This window comes from Strix aluco, chromosome 28 (genome assembly GCF_031877795.1).
Source record: "Strix aluco isolate bStrAlu1 chromosome 28, bStrAlu1.hap1, whole genome shotgun sequence".
NCBI lineage: Eukaryota > Metazoa > Chordata > Aves > Strigiformes > Strigidae > Strix > Strix aluco.
Genome location: NC_133958.1, coordinates 2,319,228 through 2,339,067, shown reverse-complemented (window position 1 = coordinate 2,339,067; position 19,840 = coordinate 2,319,228). Strand labels below are relative to the sequence as shown.

Sequence of the window (19,840 nt, the reverse complement as noted above, 5' to 3'; positions counted from 1 at the left end):
AGAAGGGGGACGGAGACCGAGCGCTTCTCTCAATCTGCAGTAGGAGCCGGGGCCCTTTGGAGACCTGCTGCCAGGAAGCAGCTGGATTAAACTTATTGATGCTGCATACAAAAAAGGTTTTAAAATAACAAATTGGTGCCATCTGGGGGGCTTTTCTCTCCCTGGAGCCGGTGCAGGACAGAGGCTGCAGGAAGGTGCCTTTCAAGGGAACATGACTATTTTTAGCAATAAGCTATTGAGTCCGAATTTCCTCATGCTTGGCCTGAAAATATCTTGTAGCGTGACTGACACATCTAAGGAAGCAGCAACCGAGGGATTAAAAATATTTTATGCGTTTACTGTCAAGAAATTGGAGTTGGCTGTTAACCTATGCTCAGTGCTCGGACGCTGGGCATCTGTGGGTTCGGGTGCTTCCTGCTCTCCCAAGGACGTGTGCGGTGATAACACAATGTGGTGGTTTGTCTGGGGCTTGAGTACACCCAGATGTGCCTTTTGGTGTCCCCTCAGAGCTTCCTGTTTGGTTTTGGGCCTCCAAATCTTATGTGAGCAGCACTAAATAGGAGTTAAAAGGCACTTAAAAGTGAGATGATCCTTTATTGCACTTTTTTTTTTTTAACTGCTCTGCTGTTTCTGAGCAGGTTTTGGTCTGTGACCACCAGCAAAAGCAACATTTTGGAGGTGGAATAAATGTTATCCATTTATTTGGCCAACAGAGATTCTCTTATTTCCCGATTTATTTTTCTTTCCACTCCCACGCACACAGATGTTATGACACATTTCTGGCTGTAAATCCTTTCTCTCTCTATCAGATGAGTGGATCTTGCTGCTACTTGGTGCAAAGAGGAGCTTTTGGGAGCTGGTATCGCCTGGCTTTGTGCTGACTTTTAACAACATGTATGGAGAGAAACAACAACTTTTTGGCAGAACAGGATCACACCAAGATTATGATCTTGAGATGAGGTGGTGGCCAGTAACACCTATAGGTCCGTGGCATGCAGAGGTTTTGGGTCTGTGGGTAAAGTCTAGCTTATTTGATTTATAAGCATTCCACATTTGTGACCTGTAACAAAATATATCTGGCCTGCTTGTGGCCAGGATTGTTTTTTACCATGAGATGATGGCTTTTCTCTCCCTGATGTGGTTGAGCAGGGTGATGAATGCTGCAGTTGCAGAGGGTTAAGCTTGCTTTCTATGCTGCTCGGACTGAAGTTTGGCTTTTGGCTCTTTAGGACGACTTAGACAAGGGACTGGCTTTCCCCCCGTTAGTCGTACCTGCTTGTGGTGCCTTCAGATGTTCCTCCAAGATGTGTTAAAGGATCTAGGGCTGCCAACAAGTGGGACCTGAAGCTGGGAGGATTCTGAAGTGGGAGGGTTTTTACACTTGTGTCTTGTGATGACCTGAGGCATGAAAGCTTCTAAATCCACCTAAGAAACAAATTTTTGGGGGAGAAGAGTCAGCAATGGGCTTGTTTCAGCTATTGCGTGATCCTGCTTTTGTTTTGAAACTCCATATCAGGTTCAGATCTGTTTTTCCCTGCTCTCCATCCTTATGGCTGAATTAACATCATCACTGTCACATCCAAGACATGAGGCTCAGCTCCAGAACATGGAAAAGACCTAAAAACACTGTGGTTTTTTTTTTTTTTTAAGCTGTCGAAGTGGCGTTCTAGGTCTCAAGTGACGGTCATCAAGGAGGTGGCTAAGCCTGGGAGAATTCTAGGTAGAGGGAGCAATTAAAGGAGAACTGTGTTACTACAGGAACGTAAATGAATTTACCCCGTACTTATAGCCCACAGGGCTGTGCATCACCTCCATGAAACATGCTGCCTCCTTGAGACCCTACAGAGGAAAACCCAGCCCTGAAGCCTGGGGCCTGCAGAAGACCATTAAATGGGCAAATCACTGGGCTCTGCTCAACCCAACCTCCTGGTCCAACAGGTTTTTTCAAGAGGGAAAAGGCCCATTTCCACATTTTTATTTGAGGCGCTAAGCAAGCGGGGACAATGATTTTTAAATTTCTCCTATAGGTTCTTGCTCTCCCTATATAGCATCCTCCACCGTCAACGATGGCTTTGGGCAGCAAGTGCTTCTTGCTAATGCTGGGCACTAACACGGAGCTACCTGGACCCCTGATGTGCTCAGGGGGGTATTTTTCAGGTCCCTAATTTATTGAAGGCCTTGGGAATGAGACAGGGTTGTATGGCTGGGCTGAGCAACTCTTATTTATTTCAGGGATGCAAATCAGGCTTGTGTGGTTGGGGAAGAACCAGAAGCTGCTCTAGTGTTTGAGCCAGAGGCTCAAAATTGAGGGTTTTTGCTGCATTAAAGGCTTTGGTTTTCTCCATTGCTGTATGATGGGATGTGTGGGTCGCAGGTTGGTGAGAAGGAGTTTGGAAAGAGCCTGTATGTCTCCTTACAAGCCACGGCCTCGATTAATTTTCTCCAACTCCCAGGCTATACGGTAGAAGTTTCACCGTGCGTTGAGCATCTGAGTTGCGAAATATCTCTGCGGTATCTGCTGTGACTTACGGCAGAAAGATGCAGCTCCCTCTGTGGTGCCGGTTGATGTTGGGTCTGTCCTACCCGGCGTGATGGTGCTGTCAGTCCTGCCGCAGAGTTTTCCCTGGAAAAAGCTGAGCAAATCGCACGAGGAACGTTTGCTGGGGATGAGATGACGGCTGGTTGACTGCGGTGGCTCCCGTTCTGGGCAAATCATAACAAGCTTGGGGACTTCCAAGAAGTTTTTGATTTTAAAAAAAGAAAATAGGCACAATTAAGGGGGGAAAGAAATGAACAAGGAAAATCTATGCTCAGAATAATTTGTGGATGATTAAACCCATCTGACTCCCCTTGAGAATGGAAGGGGAAGGTTGTTTTCTTCCCCAAGCTGCTGGATAATTTCTGCAGCCCCATGGCTTTATTATTTAGCATATTTAGCCAGGTATCTCATGGTAATGGATTAAATATCCACGGCAGAGACTAAATCTTAGCACAGGAGTGAAAAACGGGTATAACAGGAAAGTTGCAGCACCTCCATCCACACTTCCCAGGCAGAGACATAGGTCTGGACCCCACACAGACCACAGGCTGGAGGTACAGAGGGATTATTTTTAGGTTTTAGTTATTTTTAGTGATGGGAACCCATGTAATGAGTTTGTTATTTGCTGTGGGTTAATTAGTGAGGCTTTTTTAACGGAGGGAACTGCAGTGACTCAGTGTTTTGGAAAGAGTCTTTGGGGCTGTGTCTTCCCAGTGGGTTTTACCCAGCGCTGCAGGGAACTGAGCTTGTACAGAAAACGGAATCAAATTCCTGTTTCCCTGAGTTTTATGAACTAATAAATAATCTTTCTCTTTTAAAAAAAAAAAAAAAAAAGGCCAGGAAAAGGCAAAGCTGCCAACTATGAGCTACAACTTCATCTTCATTTTTCAATTAGCTTCTCTACTGGCAAAACCTGATTTCTTGGGGCTCTAAGCCTGACAGTCTCTGTACCCTTTGGCATGTACTAGCCCAAATTACAAGCTGTATTTTGCTGAAGCAGTACCTGTCAGATGTCCCACTGTGTCTGTGTGGGGTTTTTTTAACCCAACTGAGCTCTGTGTGTTCGCATCCACCTGCGGGGCTCCAGCACTGAGGCTCGGCGGAGCAAGCAGCCAGAAAAGAGACACCAAGACAGTTAAAAAGTGGGGGAATAGGGGAAAAAAAGAAGCGATCCCAGTGAATGGGGCCTTTAGGAGCTACCAGGAAGGAGGCAGAAACTCTGGGCACATGTCAACCTTACAAATACCCCGCGGAAGGCAGTGCTGTCCCACCTTCTCCAATTAAATTGCAGGGCTACGAGCTGCGGCGGCCGGGAGTATCGGGCACTTCCCAAGGGGATAATAACGCAGCTCTGTCCCACGCTATTACAAATCCCAGAATCACTCAGGTTGGAAAAGCCCCTCGGGATCGAGTCCAACCCTCAGCCCGACTCTACACAGTTCTCCCCTACCCCACATCCCCCCACAGCTCATCCAAACGGCCCTTAAACACCCCCAGGGGTGGGGACTCCACCCCCTCCCTGGGCAGCCTATTCCACTCTCTGACCACTCTGGCGGGGAAACATTTTTCCCTCCTGTCCAGTCTGAACCTCCCCTGTTGCAGTTTAAAGCCGTTCCCTCTTGTTCTGTCACTAATTCCCTGGGAGCAGAGACCAGCACCAACCTCTCCACAACGTCCTTTCAGGGAGCTGCAGAGAGTGATGAGGTCTCCCCTCCCCTTCTCCTCCTCACACTGAACAGTCCCAGCTCCTTCAGTCGCTCCTCACAGGATTTATTCTCCAGGCCCTTCCCCAGCCTCGTTGCTCTCCTCTGCCCTCGCTCCAGCACCTCGATATACTCTGCCAACAATGCTCTGCAAACCAATGCTGACCCAGGAAGATGCTCGAGTGTGATCGAGCCGCAGGAGCGAGCGACTCCTCTTCTCCACATCACTTTTACCACCGGTGTGGGCACGGTGGCTGCGGCATGACGCCAAGCCCGGCACCTCCAAGCCCCGTTCCCTATCCTCCTCATGTAATCAGAGTGTTTTGCAAATCAGAAAATTGCACATTAATGCTTTGGTTTTATTCCTGCTTATCATCTTCCGGCATCACTTGCTTATTATCTTAACTCCTTGGAGCGATTTCTCCTCCCACCCCCCTGCTGCTCACTTTATTCTTTATAGCTGCCATGCTCACGGTCGCAGCAAACCAGCTGCGCCGCGGTTTGCAACACTACGGATTAACATTTTCCACTCTAATCAATGCCTGCCTGGGAGAAAAAAAAAAAAAAACAGGCCAAGTTGTCATTTGAGTAATGCAATTGCACTGCGGAAGGTCTTTTCATTTGCTGCCGTGTTTATTAAACAGGTTGGCGCTTTCAGCTGCTGCAGGAGAGGGTAACGAAGCTGAGGGAAGCGTGTAACGTGGGATCTGGTGCTTAAATATAGCTTGGACTTGGTGTGCAACACGTAGGATTTCATTTGGAAACTGGCAGCTTGGTTTATTCGTGGCCCAGTAAAGAGAAATGACTCCTGCGCCTGGCTCGAGCGTTGGGTGTAAAAAGTGTTCAGCTAATTTTTTTTTTCCTGCGGGACAGATGGAGAGTTGGAAAGACCTGGGAGAAGGAGGGAACCGGGACTTGCTGTTGCCCATGCTGATGGAAAAACTAACCCTGAGAATATATCCAGGGAGAAAAATCATGAGAAGATAAGCCCCTGTGCTTTTAAACAAGGAATTCTTCCTAGTCTTGCAACAACAGAACTGACAGCACCGAAAGGCTGCAAAGGTGGTCAAATAAAGCCTTAGAAATCCCACATCAAAGCTTGCAAATGGGGTTAAGATTAGCATGAGTATTTGCTAATGAAGTTGCAGGGATGAGTAAAATTTCTGCTTTCTGTGGCCCTGGTTATGACAGGGAGTAAAATCAAACTCCACATCAGCAAAGGGGGTGTAACGGGATTTGGCAACCTGGAGCCGAGGGAGATGAGGAGGGAGTTTGCCATTTACACCCGTTTTACTGTTCATCTGCAAAACTTTTTCCCATGTAGGATGTTCAGCGTGGCTTGCTTGCAAAAGGAGCGCAGATGAGAGTGACAACAGCACTGCTTTTCATGCGATTAAATGTAAAATTAGTTGGCAGGGACTATAATTTGGGTGCTTTCGTGTCTGTCTGAAGAAGGATGGAGTGAGGCTGCGGTGTGCGGCTGGTTCCCTGGCTCGGAGAGGGTAGGATGGATCCCATCCCTGCAGCATGCCCACGTGAGCAGCCCTGAGCTTGCCTGGGTGAAGTGTTAAACCTTAAATTAGCACGTCTCAGTCCTAACTTGGTTCTAGGGATTTGCAGCAGGATCCTATGAGAAGCCTCACTAATTAATTTATGCAATGGTCGTCATTAATGTGGTGAATCCAGACTCTGAAAGAGCAAATACTAACTGTTCCCTTAGCACTTCCAGCTGCAAGCTGGCCATTCTTATCCCATTTAAATGAGTTTTGGGGCTGCTAAGGAGGTTTTTTGGCTGACCCAGGCCTGGGTAGAGTTAAGGCAGCACAGGCTTGCCCGGCTTAGGCCAAGGGTTGGAGCTGGGGCCTGGTGAGGAACAGGCAGCGCACAGCAGCCGCTTCCATCTAGCATCTTAGCAAAATTGTTGCATGGATCTCTACCACGCCCCAGATCTAGTTTTTTGGCCATGAAACCTATTCCAAAAGCTCCCCAAACCCCTTTTTTTCCCCTCTGGCTGCTTGCACAGGGCTCATACCTGCTTTTGCGTGGGACTCCCCGTGCACGGGGGCAGCTGGGTCCCCTCCCCCAAAACACCAACAAATCCTCCTTAGGGTCCTCTCTGTGCTTCTGGGGGGCAAAATGTCATTGGCAAAGTTGAGTGGCAGTTGGGTGCCTGGGCTCATCAAGGTTGCTGTGCCAGTAATTTGCAATTAATATGCTGGGGAGCCCCGCTCGGGGGAAGAAGTAGCATCTTTATTGAAGGTGCTTGGTATGCCGGCTGCATGCAGAGCCGGCCGAAGCACCACCCGGGGCACATTAATAGCTCGGCTTGGTCCCTTGGAGGGTTTAACATGTTTTCCTGCAGCCTCAGTTTTTGATTTTATTGGATTATTATAGGAAATGTTCTGCCTGTAAAGCCTGGGGTGATCTGTGGAGTGGAAAGGGAATCCCCATCCTCTAGGCATTGGAGGGGGACAGGGTTCTGCTGGTGGAAAATCTCCCTCCAGCAGCAGCGTTACCCCCTCAAATGGCTTCAAACCCCCAAATTTTGGCCAGTGGTTGACATCCAGAGCGGTTTGAATGGTCCCTGTTGGTCCTGGGCATTAAACACCGGCTGAGTCATTTCTTCCTGCAGTTAATGATTGCCTGGGCCTGACGCTGCCAGAAGCGGTGTCGTGTCAATGATTAAAATCCGTAAATATGGGCTTGCTCATTCCACGTGTGCGAAGCCACTCTGCGACCTTCCCCCAGCTCCAGCCTGTTGTTGAGGGGAAAAAAATATTCAGGAATAAATCCCATCCTGTTCCCATCACCCTTCCCAGCTCACTCTGTGCCCTGAGAGCATCGTGCTGGAGCGATGTTAAATAAAGCAAAGTTTCAAGTTCTGTTTAAATTTGGACCGCAGAATTTATTCCACTCAATGTTAAGCTTTTTAAAAGCTACGCCTGCCTCTCCCTTGTGTCCAGCAGGGCTTGTGCATTATCTGCCCATTACGGTAATGTTAGTATAAATAAATGGATGATTTAAGGTCGGCTCCTGTCTGCTTGTCTCTGAGTGCATCTCTGTAGATGCAAGCAGCAAAGCATCCGTGTGCTGCCGGAAGAGCACTTATTCTTTATCGTCTCTTTTGCAGAAGGGAAAGCGTGGTATAAAATTTTATTTGCTTAAGGAAAAAAAAAAAAAAAAGTAAAATTTAAAGATCTCTGGATGTCAAGTGAAGGGGATTTTTCCCTTGCTAGGGAAAATGCTGAATTCCTGCAGGTGCGCACGAGGGTGGGAGCTGGGAGAAGGGCTTACCACTGCTTTTGCAAATGTGCTTTCATTCAAATGAAGGAATTTTTAAAGGGAATAAAAATAATTCCTGATTCACATGTGAGACTGCTGGGTCTCTGCACCAGCCATCCTCCTGGCCCGAGGTCCAAGCGACAGCAAAAATCAGCGCCATGGAAAGCAAATCTCTCCTTTCCTGAGGGCATTAATGCTGTCGTGTGGAAGTAGCCGGAGAGGTTTATTGCTGTTCCCATCCCTGCAGGCACAAATCTGTTTTTTTAGGAATGAGTTGTGTGGCATAATTAACTGCTTGCAGAATATCGGGTGTTAATTACTGTCAGATGGGGAACCGGTGCTGGGGAAGAGCCTGTGATGTGCTCGCGGTGTTCTGGCCTGATTTATACTGCCCGAGGTTTGGGGTTTGCTTGTGGTTCAGTGGAGGAGGGGAGAGAGCCTGAAATTACTCCTAAAACCTAGGAGGAACCAAAGTTTTATGCTGAATCATTCTCTTAAATGTGGCTTCAAATTAACACGGAACTTTTAGGCAATGTTGAGCATTATCTATGGACTTGATGGTTTAAGTCTGGTTTAAATCTGCTGCTTTAGACATCCTTTAGCAGTGTCACAGCCTGGTTTTGTAGGGAAATACTGTTTCTCCCTTGTTCTTTTGCAGACTAAGTTGATTTCTGAATTAAAACAAAGAAAACGTATTATATAAATAGGCGAATTGCACAGAGCGTTAGTCACCAAGTGCCAAGTTTTCTGTGTGCAACGAGTTGAAAATAAGCGCTGCGATCTCTGCGCCAGTCAGACCTGATGGAAAAAGGTTAGAAAACCAAGAGAAAAGTCATGGGGGTGTTTTGCTGATTAAGGATATTAATTAAACTCGGACAGCGGGGTGACAAGAGGAGGTGTGTTTTACTGGGGATAACGGAATAATGTAACAGTCATACAGAAAAGACGCAGTAAGGAAAGGTGGAATCACGCACTTAAATAGGGAAATACAGGGGCTGCATCAAATCACCACTGGGAGAGAGGGAATTAAGGCAGATCCATCCCCGCTCGCACCCGTTCCCACCATCCAGCCCCGCAGGCGCTGGGCAGCCCCGGGGTGCAGCGAGGGTTTGTTGAGTCTGTCCCGGCGAGCGGGAAATCCTACGCGGGGCGTCCACCCGTAGCTGAGGCACCCGAAGGCGCTGTGAGCGGGTCCGGCCTTAGGGACCAAAAATCAGCCACCCAGAATAACCGGCACCTTTGTTTTGAGTGGAAACGTCTGGTTTCAGTCTCCTGGTGGATTCACCCAGAGCCTGGCCAGGGCTGGAGGAGAACCGAGGGAGTTTCTAACAAGGGAAACACTTGGGTTCAGCCTTGAACAAGGCTAAACAAGGAAAGTTGGGTACATTCTCTCAGCATTTCATCCTCACCACTGATTATATTCTGTCTAAGCTACATTTTTCATTAATGAGCATACATATTTCGTTAATGATTACATACTGAGTTAGCAGCTTCGGCTCGGGGCCTGTTGTTCAGGCTTCAACACTTCGGCACTTTTTCCATCAGCGTAGGTGGTTTGTTATAACCCAGCACAACACCTGCTAGCACGATGGTTATCACTTATAAAATATACAGGATTCATCTAGAGGTCAGCTCTGGCTTGGGCCTGTTGTCCAAGCATTAGCACTTCAGGGGGCAAGTGTTTATTTTTTTTTTTAATTGACTGTTCTCCTGGTTTGCAGCATCCTTTGAAAAGGAAAGAAAGGGTAGAGGAAATACCTCATACATCTCCCCAGATGTCTCTTGCTCGGTGCTGTGTATTGGGGTTTCTTATTTCCAGCAAAGTTGGTAAAAGGAAACGCTCGGTGCTGACGGTGCTGTTGCTGTTTTCTTCCTTTGCAGGGGTTGTTCCCAGTGCCAGCTTCATTGTGTTGGCAAAATGGAAAGTGCTGGTATAAACCAGGCTCCAAGACACTAAAAGTTCATTTTAGATTAATTTTTAAAAAATGGGGAGAAAAGTTAACTGCTGTCTTTGCTTGTTCAGCCTGGTTACGGCTAGCTGTAGCTAAATCATGTCCAGAAATGTCATTTTTGGGACATGTTTCACCCTGTTATCATATTCTGTAAAATCCTCAGCGTTTGGGATCTGCTGCCCACTGAAAATTGTGTAAGTCTCATCCCATCTCCGTGCTCACCCTTGCAGCTTATGTACTAAAAGGGATATGATCTCTTCTGCTGCCCTGCATTACTCTACGTTTGCTAAGAGCTGGGTAAATACAGCTCCCACGTCTTTGGGTGTAGCCCTGAGTCACTGTTATTTCTTCAAACCTCACTTTAAATTCTCCATTTGGCTACCCCAGAGAGAAGCAGCATCTTCCTCCCAAGCGCTGGGGTTTTTAAACATTTCCCAGGCCACAAGTCACATTGCAGATGGTGCCCCTTGTTCTTCCCACCTCTGATCTGCAACGAGGCAAGCTGCAGAAACAAAGGGTGCCCCTCTGCTGGGTGCCCCTCTTTGCTGGGTGCTGCTCTGCATCACTGGAGACCGACAGCAGACGCAGCTTTTCCAAGCTTCTCTTTTTGCTCTTTTCATTAAACATCACTTTTACGCTCTCTAGTACCATGTTTGTATGGCCATACCAACCCTTCCAGGAGCGGTGTGGTCTCCCGCTGACCGTTTCTTGCTCCCCACACCTTTTCTTTCAAGCATTAAACCTCACCGAGCCTGGGTGGAATAATTTCTCTTTCCTTCTTCCTATTCATGCAAGCGCCGGGCAGCTCACGGTGGTGTTGAAAGGGAGGTGTTACACGCAGTAGCAAGCTACGACAGGTAAATCTGGACATCGCCCTCCGGTCCTGGGCTCTGAGCAACTGCCTGGGCGGCATCTGTCCCTGTTCTTGCCGGATTTTGGGCTGCCACTTCACCCTTTGCTGCTGCAGGAGGGCTCCTGGGATGGCTGCAGGATTGCAAAGGGCTCTTTCAGCGCGCCGGCAAGGGCAGGAGGCCCCGCTTGCAACACGTGTGCTGTTTAAATTTACTAGAGATCCCCCCGCGCCCCGATTTTTGGAATAATTATTGGAGCAAACCCGCTTCAACAGAGCTTTGCTGTTGCTCTCAGCAGCAAAACCAAGCAACAAACTCAGTAAAGGGTTAACGCTGGCCGCTGGTGCCGCTGCTGCCTTCCCTCTAATTGCTCTCTGCTCCTGCCAGGCGGAAGTTGGAGCGAGCAGTTGAAGTTCAAGGCTTGTCTGTGTGCATGTGTAACGCTTTTTCGGCTCGGCGGCGGAGGGCAAGAGCTGGCCGGAGCGGGGAGGGTCCGGCGGGCAGCGAGCAGACCCCTCTCGCCGGAGCTACAAGGATGGCTCAAGCCTCCGAGTGCCGAAATTCCCACCTCTATTACTACAGCATCAAATTTGCTTTGTCCACCTATGCCACCCTCTTCTCGGTAGGTGCTCCGGTTGCTTTTCTGTCCTTCCTGGCATTTCCCCCTCACCATCCCACCCTCGTGGGTTGGATTTGACTTTTCAATATCAAATTTCCCCTTCCAAGGCATCCAATCCTTGCGGTGAAACCTGAAGCTCCTCGTGCTTGGTGCTAGCTGGGTCCAAAATGGGCAAAACCACAGGTTTTGGTGGATTTAAGAGCACCTCCTAGGGACTGCCTTTCCCCAGAGCCGCTCTTGCAGATCCCTCGTAGCAGCAAGCCACGTTTTGAGGCATTTGGAGTATAAACGTGGAAATTTCATGTTTTCACCCCACAAGCACCCATCGGGCTGCATTGCCAGCCAGATCCCCCCTGCCGTTGCCTTTACGTTGTTCGACAGGGACAAGGCATGAAAGCAGACATCGAGTGGCAGGTCTTTTAGCCAGGTTGGTTATTTTGAGAGGAAAAATAAAGCTTGTTTTTAAGCAGTTTTGAATCATTGAGCTACGCTGGGAGCGAGGCTTTCCCAGCATCTGGGAGGTGCAAGCACGTGTCAGAGCAGGGGAGGGGGAAGAAAGAAATTCCCTGTCCCTTAGGGTCTGTGCATCCCCAGTAAATGCATGAGATAGGAAGTTTGCATCTTCCTGAGATTAATCTTGCATAATCCAGCCCATATTTACAGATATTTCCTCCTGAGGTTTAAATAATCCTCTTTGCCCCACGCACGGCTGCCTGCTGGGCGGGTGTAGTGGTATGCGTATCTAATTGTATAGGTGTAATTGCAGAAATATCTGCGTGAGTTCCCAGGCAGGCTGTGAATGATAAACGGGGTTACAAGCAGAGCTTGAAAATGCTTTTTATTTCCTTTTTTTTTTTTTTTTAAATGAATGAGCTTGTTGGGAGGGCAGCGCTCACTCTTGCTAGCTGGGGATGGCGAAGCCCGTTGTCTCACTGCGCCAAATGACTTGTGCCCACCCCAGGGCATGAATGAGAATAAGAAAAAAGGAGGGGTTTTGTACAATATCTCACTGATTTTCTCATGGTCTGCTGGGTAGGAAGGCTCCGGAGGGGAGAGGAGACTCAAGTATCTCCCCGCGGGGTGGTCAGGACCCTCCCACTGCACCCAGTGAGATCAAAAATGTCCAGATTTCTTAACCCATTTGTGGCTGCAGTTTGAGTTTTTGGGTAAGGATAGTGCGATATCTTTGCTTGCAAAAAATCTGTGGGAAACCCTAAAGAGCTGAGTTTTGCTTGGTTTGAGGTTTCCCCAAATGCCTTTAAGCAGCTGTAGGGATGGGGAGGAGGTGCAGATTCTTTTCTCCCAATTAATCTGCAGTCAGGGCTACACTTTGCAAATGTAGATTAATGAAGGCACAATCTCAATGCCAGATGCTTATTAATTGCTGGGGCATTTTGTGGGGCTCAGTGGGGCATCCTGGCGAGTCCGCCAGCAAGAAGACACTCAATAATTTCCCAGCGACTGGAAAATAGCTTCAAAAAAGCCACTTTGAATCGCTCCGACCCAGCCTGCCTTCAACCCTGAGACAGTCCTTGCGTGGGGACGTTGCCCCACTGAATCCATAGGGATCGCACGGCTCCTTTTCAGCTGCCTGACCTACTTCTGGCCTCATTTGCACATGGTGATGCCGTATTAATTCAACGGTGCTGCTGAACCCTTCAAAGCCTCGTTAACCAGACCTGACCGGGACTGAGTTTCACTCTGGCCAAATGTACTCGACAAAAAATGATTGTGTAGGAACTTCTCGCTCGCGTTGCGTGAAGGCTTCAAAAATTTAACCCCCCTGGGTAAAAATTCAGTGAAATAAGACTTGAGTCGGTTCACCATGAAGGATCAAGGAGGTTTGGGGTGAGATGCATCATGATTTTCTAGGGTTGTCCCAGCCTGCAGTGGATCTAGTGGCACTAGATCCTTTCTAGTGCTTTCCTGTAATGAAAGCACTCATTTATAGGTAGGAAAATCAGTAAAGGAGTGTGGGATAAACCAGAGAGGCTTTAAACCAAACGTGGAGCAAAGGACAGAGTGGTTCAAGTGTCGTGGGTTGGACCCAGATGGTTTTATACAGGTAGATTTAATCCTCATTGTCGAGGATTCAGTGGAGCATAGATTTGCAGTTTTCAAAAAGTGCTTCTTTCCTTTTCTTACTTTTCCCATAAAATTGAAAACTGCTATTTTAATTGACCCTTATAAAAGCGTATTTTTTATATTCCTATGTACCGTCGGCAGTTAAGCATTATACGATGTATTTAATCGCTGTATTATTAATCCTGTGAGTCTGTCTTTTAATGACTAAAAGCATTCGGCACTTTCTCTATTGCAGATTTTTTGTAACGTGCCTGCACATTACAATAAAACCTTCTGAGGAGGAGCAGGAGTGCCCTGTCTGCTAATTTGAAAGCAGATGGGTCTTCAAAAGCTAGGAAGAACAATTTTGCTGCGAGCTGGGGATTTGAAAAACAAGAGTTTTGCGCTTGGTTTTGAACCTCTGGTCATCTTGGATGGAGGATGAAGTGATGCCCCGTTCCCTTTGCTCCTCCCCAGACCAGTGCTCTGACTCACATAATGTGGCTGCTGGGGTCTGCGTGGGCTTGAAGCCACCGTCATCGTGACTTTTTGGTGTTCCCGAATAGGGAGAAATTACTGCCTCGCGTTAGCACGGTGTTGACTCATCCAATTAATGCCGTTCACCCTGAAACGAGCCATGGCTGCTGCTCGGCCCTTGGCAGGCTTCAAGGTTGTGCTGCTTCAGCCGCGTTAACGTCCCCTTGGGTTCGTGGTACCTGTTTGCTCAGCGTCTGGCTGAGAGTAGCTCCTGTTACTTGGGTCTTTTGGGTCTTGGACAAGGAGAATGTGGCATCTCTTAGGTATTTAGTGGGATTTTTAGAACAGGGTAGGACTGACCGTGTCTCTTGTTAGCACTGGTAGGACTATGCACGACTCCTGTTAGCGTCGGGTAGCTGCCTCTGTGCCAAAGCTAAGTCATGCGAGGATGGAGAAACGACCCCAAGCACCAGAGAGCCTGTGGCTCGAAGAGAGCTTTGCAAACTTCCTGCCTCACCTGTGGTTAGCTGCAAGCTCAAGCCATCCATTTGGCACCCCCCAAACCCTGCCAGCATCACCAGAGCTGTGTATTATATTATTTTCTGTCCATTAATCACCTTTCATCTCACTTCTTGACCTCCAGGTCTCTAAATGACTCTGCAATCAGTGGGATGGTGTTTTCCACCTTTAGCTCTTCTTCACAGGTCCCCAACTCCCCCCTCCAGCTCTTTCCTTGCCATTAGATGGAGAAATGCCTGGAGAGGAAAACCAGCATCTCTGTTATCCCGTTAAGAAGAGACAAGGTTGGAGTGAAACGGCTTTAGAAATGGGTTGTAAAAGTGGGGAAGGGGCTCGGGCAGATCTGCAGCTCCTCATCACCCAGAGAAAAACGCTCTTTAAATTATCTGGTTTTGTAACATCCCCCCAAGGATTAAACTTCCCTGGTTTGTGCTCTGTCAAGTTTTGCTTCTTGGTGTCAGAGCCGATTCCAGGGGGCTGCACAAAAGCCTTATCACAGCGTGGTGCAACATGTCAGGTCTTCCCATCTCCACCAGGAAACAGCCCCGTGTTTAACTGTGGTTTCGGAGGCTGCTAAAATCCTGGCCAGGAGGAGGGGTTGGTCATAGCAACTTGTATCAGGCTGAGAAATTCAAGTTTGTATTTTACCTATCCAGGATTATGGGAGGGAGGGAGGAGAGCGCATCACTGGGTGACTTTCTGGGGTGGGGATGGAGGTTGGACACCCCAGGGCAGCTGCTCTCCATCCCCTGCCCACTCAGCTCCTACAAACTCCAAGAAGCACTAAAATCAAGCAGGGCTGAAATTAAAACCGAAGGCGATTTCTTCCCAGTTTATAAGAGGAGAATTGATGCAGGACACCTTCACCGCAAGGTCTGGAGGAGTTGCAGCCACCACTGTGGCTTTCCCCGTGGTGATGGTTCGATCGCGTGGTTACTATCATATAGAAACGGGGTAATCATCCCCTCGTTAGAGGTAAATGCAGATTTTCTTTTTCTCTCAGATGCATTACAGAGCAGTTGTAATTACCAGCTGCTGTCTATCCTGGTGTTTGCACTGTTATTAAGGTGATCATTAGGCAATTAATATGTAACTACAGAGGATTTACCAGCAAACTTCATTATGTGCCTTACCATGTCATCGAGCGTGGGTGGTAGAAAAGGGTTGTGATGCCAGGAATCAAAAATATCCGTGCTGATTGAATTCATATGGCAAAAACACATCCCTCCTGAGAAACCCAGTGACGAAAACCAAGGCAGCCAGGCTTTGCAAGGGGTGATGCAAACTTTTCCTGCTCTTTGATGCTCATCTCTGGCCGAAGGGGGATGGGATGATCAGGTTTTTGGTGAAATACATGATTATTCCCCTTGGTTTTTATGGTGCTTCATAGCTCCTGGCAAAGACCTTGATGTTGCCGGTTTGCTCCAAATCCACCATTTTTTCACAGAAATGCCACTTTTCAGAGAACGCTGGTCTTTCTCCCCAGCTATTTTCCATCCGAATCCTTCTGCCACCCATCTTGTGACAGCATCACTCCCTGCTCGTCCTTCCAAAACTCGTTATATTCCAGCGAGTCTCCCTTTGCAATCTGCCTTTGCTGGGAGTTATGCCAGCGTATCCATTCACTTCCTCGAGGTGTGTGTTGCTTTGCAAGATGCTTTCTTGTGTTTTAAGCTGCTTTGAGTAGAAGTAACTCTTTTTTTTTTCCCAATCAGAGGGTGCTTTTTAGCCAGCGGGGTGTGGACATGGACTCTGAGGTCCAGCCTGAAGCAAATCCTTAGCAAAGCACTTTGCAAGGGGCTGGGTGACCTTTTAAACTAGGAGCTAAGCACGGAGAAAGCCAAGAATTTCCAGTGGATCAGCCCAATATTTGCTTGTTAGTCCTAGGGACTAGTTGGAGTTGCTTGAGCACACATAGCCCACGACCTTTTCTAAGCTGTGAAACCCAGCGTGGTGTGGGTTGCCAGCAGTATCTCCCCGTGCTGTGCAGCACCTTTTCCCCGTTGTGCTTGCATTTCCTCGTTGCACTTGCATTTCCCTATAGCATTTGCATTTCCCCATTACATTTGCATAGCAAATGAGTGGTGCGTGCCCCCCTCCATAAAAGAGGGGTGTGATGCATGGCAGTGGTGGGGGTTTCCCTGCCGAAGGGATGCTGGGAGGAAGGACCAGCACCACTCCGCAGCAGCCTTATGCATGCCACGTGCTTTAAATTTTTCAAGGATACTTTTCAGCCCTGGAAAAGCTATTTTTAAGCAAAACACGTGTCCATCCTGCAAACCCTCCTTGGTTTCTCTCCCTTGCTAGCAGGTGAAGCCCATCCCATGCATGCTGCTTCCTCAGCCCCTCGAGCATCCAGCCCTCGAACCCCCTCCCGTGTTTTCTCCGTGCTCTTTCCGTGATCTCTTCCCTCGCTCACATCGCAGATGGATTAATTAAAACGGAGAAAGTGGTTCTGATTGGCACGCGGGAGGAACGGTGGGGATTAGCGGGGGACGCATGGTGCGCATTAATGTCTACCCCCCGCCTTCAAAGCCAAATGTATTTCCTGGGACACCGTATAAGAGATAAACATTAAATCAAACCTAATCCCAACGCACCAACCTGACGCTTAAAATAGAGTATAAAGATGAATCTGTGATTAAAAGCCTGTTATCAGAAATAAGCCTGCCTGTTTAGTTTCAAATAACTAAAGCGTCTGTGAAATATCACAAGTCTAAATTTCACTTTTCGAGAGATCGAGCCTGGAAGCAGACAGTGATTGATAGACATAAAGTAGCTACAAAAACGCACCAGAAATAGTGTCCAGGCAGACTAGAGAAGAAAAAAAAAATCAACCCCCCCAAAAAGCGAAGATTGTGCATGAAAATTAAGGATTGAATTGTCAGCGTGAATTAGCAGGAAGAGTTTGAGCGAACTTATTAGAAGCAATGAAGCCTCTTGGAAAGGTGAAAGTGGTGGAAAAGGAGCGAAAAAAGGAGGGTTTTTTCCTCCTCTTTGGAGATGTACGTTTTTGAGCGTGGGTGTCTGCAGCTGGGGGCTTTCCCCCAGGAGCTGCCTGCTGTGATTTAAGATGGGGAGGGCTGCAGAAGGCAGCATGAAAATGGCTCCAGACGCTCCTCGGTTTCCTCGCCGACCTTTTCAGGTGTCAGCTCGGCGTTGGCTGAGAAGCCGCTCGCCTCCGGCTGCGCCGCGGGCCGACGGGCGCGATGCGAACGGCTCCTGACAGCACGAAGCGCTTGGGAGCGCGTTGCTGGCTTTGATGTTGAAGGAGCTGAAGGGATGCGAGCAGCCCTTTTCAGAGCCCTGCTTTATCCCGGCATCGTTAGGCTCTCTTTTTCAATTAGAGCTGTTTCATCGAAGGAGGAGAGAGGGGAGGGAGGTTGTCATAAATAATCCGTTGCTTTTCTTGATGACACTTTTCATCCAGGGATCAAAAGCGCTTTGTAACGGTGCAGTTGGCTTTGTTTCTAATTGTTGGTGCCGGCGTGTGAAGAGAGGGCGAGCGGCTCGCCGTGGCTTTGGGTGCAAGTTGGTGCTGGAGCCAGATGTAAAAATGACGGAGTGGAAGGAGCAGTTTTGGGGATGGTGCTGTCTAAGGGGGGAGTTTGGGAGGGTGGGCTGTTGGTGTTAATGACTATCAGCCTCTGGGTCTATCAAACCCACGGCAAGGGCCAAGCTGAGCATCCAGGCAGACCATAAAGATACCAGCAGGGAGGGGAGAGGAAAAGCCTAGCAAAACCTAGCTTAAAGTTGTCCAGCTAGATTGATCACACTGCAATTATAAGTCCCCTTCCCAGCCAGAGGAAGAGCAGCCCAGCCCTGAGCAAAGGGGATGTGCCAAGTGTCAACGGCACCGTTTGGGGTTGGATGTTAAATGTCCTGGAGTTGGGTGGGTTTTCCTTGGCCATCTGGGACATCTTCCACCTCCACCTCTCCCACAAAGCCTCTGCTTTTGCCCCGTGGGCATGTGAATCCCATCTCATGCTTCCCTTGCAGATCCTTGGCCTCGTGATCCTCTGCGTTGGGATTTACGCTGAAGTGGAGAGGCAAAAGCACAAAACCTTGGAAGGGATCTTCCTGGCTCCGGCCATCATCCTCCTCCTGCTGGGCTTCACCATGTTTGGCGTCTCCTTCGTCGGCATGGTGGGGAGCCTCAGGGACAACCGGACGTTGCTGAAGACGGTAAGGCCATTACCATGCTCTCCGTGCAGCCCTCGGGATGGTCTGGGTGATCTCAAGGAGGAAAATTAAGGTATCCTAACGAGTCACCACCACGACTTACAGCAACAGTGTGCCCCTCCCCGGATTTAAATGCATGCACGATGTGACTGCTCGGTGTTTTCAGCTCAGCCATGAAGTCAGCAGAGGGGTAACAGGGAGAGATATATTTAAATTGCAGAGCTGGCACCCTGATTTCCATGTTATCCACGGCTGAATGCCTCCCAAAATCTGTGGGAAGCGCTGCTGCCTTCAGGGGTAACAAGGGAGTTATTTTGGGGGTTAAAATCCCCATCTTGGGTGGAGCAAAGTCTCCACTGTTAAGTTTATTTTAGCCATGGTGATGCCAATAGAAAATAGCTTTGTTTCCTTTTTTTGTTTTACTTCGTTTCCTTTTCATTTTCCTTTGTTTTCCCTCTTAGCAGAGGGAAAAAACACCTCTGAAGTCCAAACTGGAAGAGATCCAGGACACTAGGGCAAAGCTGTTCACTCCTAACCTGCTTTCCAGGGTTTTTGTTGGGGTGTTGAGCATCTGACCACCCGTCCTCCCTGCAGCTCATCGCCTGCCCTTGCTCTGGGGTAACACCTCTGCCTCCAGCGAGGAGCAGCAGGCTGCAGGGATTTATAAACTGAATTATAAGCCGTTCAGATGGGGGCAAAGCTCTTCCAGCACCCTCAGCCAGGGCCAACATCCATCAATGAGCTCCGTGACAGCTCTGTTGGCTCTTTGGCTGCGTCTGATGCTCGCTCGGTGAAGAAGTTGCTTTCAGATGAATAATCTGTGCCGGTCCACGGAGCCTTCCTGCCAGCACGCGTGTGCCTAGCATGCTAACGGTTTGCATAACACCTCCATCTCCCACTGGTTTGGGTTGATTGGTTTATTAAAATCAAACACTCTGGGTAGCTAGCACTCACTTGCAACATTGCTTTTAAAAATTGCTCAGCGTTTGCATTTCCAATTAATACAGATGGGAGCCCAGATCAGAAAACCAATATTGTCTTTGCTTCTGCATGAGCAGATGAAATTATCATTGCTTTTCAATACGTCTGGTTTTGTGCCACCTGCGATAAGTGGTTGTTTGTGTTGCACTTAAAAGGGTTGCGGGGATCAGAGCTGTGCAGGGAGTGAGCAGAAGAGGAGGTTTCCTATCAGCTCTCTGTTGCAGTGAGATACTGTCTGCTCTGTCTGAGAGCTGCTTCCTAACCCCGGGTGTTTGGAGGAGTCTCCAAGTGGGTGGCCAGAGACATCCCATCCCAGTGATACTTGTGGTGTTTTAATAGCCCTGATATCTTGCTTGCTTAAAACTTAATTTTTAATGAATTCCTCATCAACTGACTTTATTCTTTCTGTTTGGATACTAAATGGTGGGTGTTTGCTGGACTCAGTCATACCTCTAACGTATAACCCTCCTTTTCCCGTCCATCAGAGCAACTGGGAAAGCTCTCTATTTCTTTATGATCTAAGCCGAGAAAATATTTTTCTGCCAAAGCTGAAGTTATGTTGCTTGTGGAGAACATTTCATCTTCTTTTCATTTGTCTGCTATTAAAGCCATACAGTATTGTGTTCATTCTATCTAGGCTTATTCCAAAGAAGGATAAGTACTTCAAATTT

At 48.2% G+C, this 19,840-nt stretch overlaps 2 protein-coding genes across 2 annotated transcripts in view; both read left to right on the top strand.

The window, feature by feature from the left end:
• Positions 1-19,840, top strand: part of MOB1A (MOB kinase activator 1A) — a 160,192-nt gene that overhangs the window by 52,737 nt on the left and 87,615 nt on the right. The window lies entirely within an intron of this gene.
• LOC141916014 (tetraspanin-15-like) overlaps positions 10,798-19,840 on the top strand; it is a 45,741-nt gene continuing 36,698 nt past the window's right edge. Inside the window, exons 1-2 of the mRNA XM_074808041.1 lie at positions 10,798-10,949; positions 18,006-18,191. Of these exons, the coding sequence (XP_074664142.1) occupies positions 10,863-10,949; positions 18,006-18,191 (273 nt within the window). The 5' untranslated portion in view covers positions 10,798-10,862. The remainder of the gene's footprint in view (positions 10,950-18,005; positions 18,192-19,840) is intronic.